Below are 4,572 nucleotides of genomic sequence, written 5' to 3'. Positions count from 1 at the left end.
ACATCAGGTCACTTCATGAAATCAGACATCACTGTAAAAAAAATACACTCATGGCATCAACCTCACACACTCACACCACACACACACACACACACTCACACACTCACACCACACACACACTCACACACACACACACACACACTCACACACACACACCACAAACACACACACACACACACTCACACACTCACACACTCACACACACACACACACACACACACACACACACACACACACACTCACACACTCACACACACACACCACAAACACACACACACACACACTCACACACTCACACACACACACACACACACACACACACACACACACACACACACACACACACACACACACACACACACATCAACTCCTGAATGATGCTCACCATCATTAGTAAGCAGGAATCTGTAGAAGAAAACTACTCGTCTACAGGAGTGTGAAATCACACAATTCAGACACACACTTTTCCTCATCATGTAGAATCAACAACATAAAATGCATCCAATAAATTATTTCACTGAGGAGGACAAAGGCAGTAAAATAGAACCCCCCCCCAGCAGAGAGACAAGTGTTCAACAGACACTGGCATCTATTTCAGTAGTTCACTTTAATCACACTGCAGACACACACACACACACACACACACACACACACACACACACACACACACACACACACCATACAGCCCACTGTTTTCTATCATCCATAAAAACAGGAGGCATGTTATTCCAGCGCCTTGATTGTGAGCACTTTGAAAATGTTACCCTGTAGTCACTAGTGCAACGCTCACAACCACGAGGACATACACACAAATAACCGTTGAAACATTCAGGACTGAAGGTAAGAGGAAAGAAACGGTTTGGAAGAAACATAACAGCAACGAGTCAGAACACGAGAGGCTCCCTGTTTCCTACGATTAAATCACCACCAAAAACACATCGTACGCAATCCATTAAAGAAAATTATTGCAAAAATTAAAATCTGGCGTCATCAGGCTGGGTGAAGTTCCTGGGGGGGCGGTCCCACCTCAGACAGGAAACTTTAACGGTTTATTTACCTGACAGAACACACCTTAGGAACACAGAACACAACGGACAAAAGAACAACCTTTCGTTCTGGTGTCGTTTGTCTTTACTCTGCTGAGTTCATCCGTTTAGATGTAGGCGGAGTCAACCAATCAGCTGGGGACTGACCTGCAGGTAACACCTGCTGGGGGAGCCTCACATCCCACAGGATAATGTCAGGAACCAACACCCGCCTGCTTCAGCTGTACAGGACAAGTCTGTAGAGAGTGGGTGTGAATGTCCAAACATTCACCATCAGCCGGGGGGAGGAGGACACAATGAGTAGCACTGTCTGTTCTGGCTTTGATTTATAGAATTATTACTCATCCTAGAAATCCAGGTCCAACCTCTAAAAATAGACACACAAGGAGGGACTAACTATGAGTAGCTCAGTGCCATCCAGGGGGAGGGAGGTGTCCACAACACCTGGAAGAACGTCAGTTATCTGGCTGGTGTGTGACGTCACACAGGAGTGATGAAGGGCTCTCGTCTTGTGTGTTTCTGATGTGACGGAGCTCCTGAACTAGTCGGGTCCCTCCTTATGACGTCTCCGAGTTCGGGGACGCGCCTGGGGAGGTGGACGCAGAGGACTGGTCGGTGTCCTCCAGGTCCCTGTTGAACCCGGAGGAAGAGGAGGAGGAGGAGGAGGAGGAGGGGCGTGCTGTAGCGGAAGCCCCCTCCCGTTCGCGCTTCTTCTGCTTCATGCGTCTGTTCTGGAACCAGATCTTCACCTGCGTCTCGTTGAGCTCCAGCGTGGCCGCGATCTCGACGCGCCGCGCCCGCGTCAGGTACTTACTGAAGTGGAACTCCTTCTCCAGCTCCGTCAGCTGCCGGGTGCTGAAGTTGGTGCGCATCGCGTTGTTCTGGGCCCCCGCCAGGCCGAAGTCCGACACTTTGACTGGGGGGGGGGGGCAGAGAGGGTTAGAAATGTGTCTGAATAGTTTAATCAGGTTTAATATGATACAAGGAAAAAAACTGTAGTTTGTCTTGTATGGCATTTTATGACTTTATTTAGAAAATATTTAATAAATAAAATTATTATTATTATTATATTATTATTATTACTGTCATTATTATTATTGCTATTATTATTGTTATTATTATTATCATTAGGAGTAGTATACTACTCCTAATTATATATATATATATATATATATATATATATATATATATATATATATATATATATATATATATATATATATATATATAGTGTTTAATTTAAATGCTTGTTCTTTGTTCCTTGTTCTTTAATTGTTTTCTCCTTCGTTTCTTATTTGTTGTTTTGTTGCTCCACTAATATTTAGATCATTCATGATCAATCAAATCGTTTATTCCTCTGAATCAGAACAAAAATCATAATAACCACAAAAATTAGTTTCATATGAGACATGAAAGCGGAACACAAAGAGCTGAGAGAGGCTGCTGATTGGATGGGAGGATTAGAGGGTTAGGGTTGATGGAGGGGGGTTTATGTGGGGGGGGGGGGTCTTCAAAGATAACAGAGCAGGACGGGCGTCCCAGGGTGAAGGAACCCGTCTGTTAAGTCCATTAAGCGGGAGGGAGAGGACACCTATCAGCTGTCCGGGCCTCAGATACCGGAGCGGCTCTGACGAGACGCAGAGAGGCCGTTAGGTTGTCCGTGAGGGTGGGGGCAGTTTAGGCCTGTGTATAGAGTGGTGCATAACAACAACTTTATTCTTCTATTTTTATTTCTGTTGTTAAAAACTGTTAGAATGAAATGCTCAGTTTTTCATAACACATTTTGTGTCCCAAAATTTTTTTTAACTTCCTTATGTTAGAGCCAAATTATGTTTTAATGACTTTTTTAACAATAAAATATTTTCGTTTTGATGGAGAAAAAACGTCACGCAATTAATACAATAAACAATAAAAGGTTCAGGATAAGATCTCATGAGAGAAAATTATTGAAATGATAAATAAACAGATTGTTTTCGTTTACTTTGTATTAAACGTGGAGTCAAGTTTGGGTTTTTTTCTTATTTGTCATTTCTTTGTTGAATAATTTAAGTGAATAAAACGGGTGGAAGGAAAGTTTACCATCAATTAAAAATAGAAAGAAGATGAAGGAGTGTTTTCATGTGTTAATATCTCTGGTCTTCATCAGTCCGTTGTGTCTGCGGTGAAACGGATTTGAACAGAACCAACCGGTTTGAGGCAGGAGGCCTGCAGCTCGTCTCTCTTTTCCTCTCTGCTATCATTGATGGTGTGGTTCTAAATGAAGGTGTTTATTGAATCCTTTTTGGTTGTAATATTTCTCCTCATAGCCGCTGACACAAAGTCAGGGGGGACCTCCAGACCGGGTGATAGATGTGACCCTGAACCACGGAACTTACCTGTCTTTGGCGGATTCCTCTTCACCTTCATCCAGTCGAAAGTCTTCCCCTGCCCGGCCTGCTGGCCCTCCTCAGCCCCCCTCTCTTGGTCCAGGGACACCGTCATCTCTCCGTATCCTCCCCCGGGTGGGAACCCCAGGTAGCCCGCTGAGTCCAGACCCCCTCCGACCTGCTGCGGGTACTGAGGCCCGGACGGAGCGCCCTGAGGCCCGCAGTAGGCCCCGGCCAGAGCCCCGTAGCTGGGCCCGACGGTGGGGGCCGAGCTGGGAAAGGTTGATTGATGATAGTATGAGGAGGCCACAGTGTCCTCCATGAAATACTGGGAGTGGACGGTGTTGGGGGGGCCCATGGCCACGGCGTACTCCGGGTTCCTGGCGCACGTCTGACCCGCATAAGCCCCGCTGGTCCCGCAGTGATAGGAGGTCAGGGCTCCGCTCTGCGGGCTCTGTGCGTGATGGAGGTGCGGGGGAGGATGGTAGCCTTCGTGCTGGAGCGGCTGTTGGTCTTCGTGTTGATGCTGCTGATTATGCTGGGGGGTTCCGTGCGCGTCCTCGCCTCCAGTGCCCGCGTACAGCCGCACATCCTCGGGGTAATTCACCCCACCGGCACCGCCGTCACTCCTAGTCCCGTTAACGGAAACCGGGGAACCGGCTGGCCCCGTGTGGAAGGCACCGGACGTGACCGGGAAGCCCTGGTGCTGGTCCAGAGGGAGGTGGTGGTGATGGAGATGGTGATGGTGATATCCGGACTTGGGCGCTGAATACGCGCTGGAGCCCGGCCGGCTACAGAGGGTGTACTCCACAAACGAGTTCATGGTGTCCGCGGAACGGATGAGCAACAAGAAACAGAATAAAGTCTGGAAAAAAGTCTAGAAAAGTAAGATTAAAAAAATATCAAAAGCCAACAAGTCCATTCGAACGATTCTGAGAGACTCACAAGAAATACAGGAAAAAAATAAAGCAAGCGCCTCAAAAGGAAAGAGCTATTTAAAATAAATTTAAGGTTCAGCTCAAATTTATTTTAAATAGAAAAAAACAGTGAATTCCAGCGTGGAAGATAAAGTAGAGCCTGCAGGTCCCCAAAACCCGAAACACACATGAATAATGCTGAGCCGTGGTGTGTGTGTGTGTGTGTGTGTGTGTGTGTGTGTG

At 46.7% G+C, this 4,572-nt stretch overlaps 1 protein-coding gene across 1 annotated transcript; it reads right to left on the bottom strand.

Moving 5' to 3' along the window:
- Nucleotides 1-1,603: 1,603 nt before the first annotated feature.
- hoxb1a (homeobox B1a) lies at nucleotides 1,604-4,371 on the bottom strand. The gene is made up of 2 exons (XM_068337385.1): nucleotides 3,422-4,371; nucleotides 1,604-1,962 (listed from the first exon to the last, which is right to left on the bottom strand). The coding sequence occupies exons 1-2, from the start codon at nucleotides 4,233-4,235 to the stop codon at nucleotides 1,604-1,606; spliced, it is 1,173 nt and encodes a 390-aa protein (XP_068193486.1). The 5' UTR covers nucleotides 4,236-4,371.
- Nucleotides 4,372-4,572: the final 201 nt, after the last annotated feature.

The sequence above is a fragment of the Antennarius striatus genome, chromosome 16, assembly GCF_040054535.1.
Source record: "Antennarius striatus isolate MH-2024 chromosome 16, ASM4005453v1, whole genome shotgun sequence".
In the NCBI taxonomy this organism is placed as follows: domain Eukaryota; kingdom Metazoa; phylum Chordata; class Actinopteri; order Lophiiformes; family Antennariidae; genus Antennarius; species Antennarius striatus.
The sequence above is the reverse complement of the archived record's forward strand: the minus strand, read 5'-3'. Positions and strand labels throughout refer to the sequence as shown.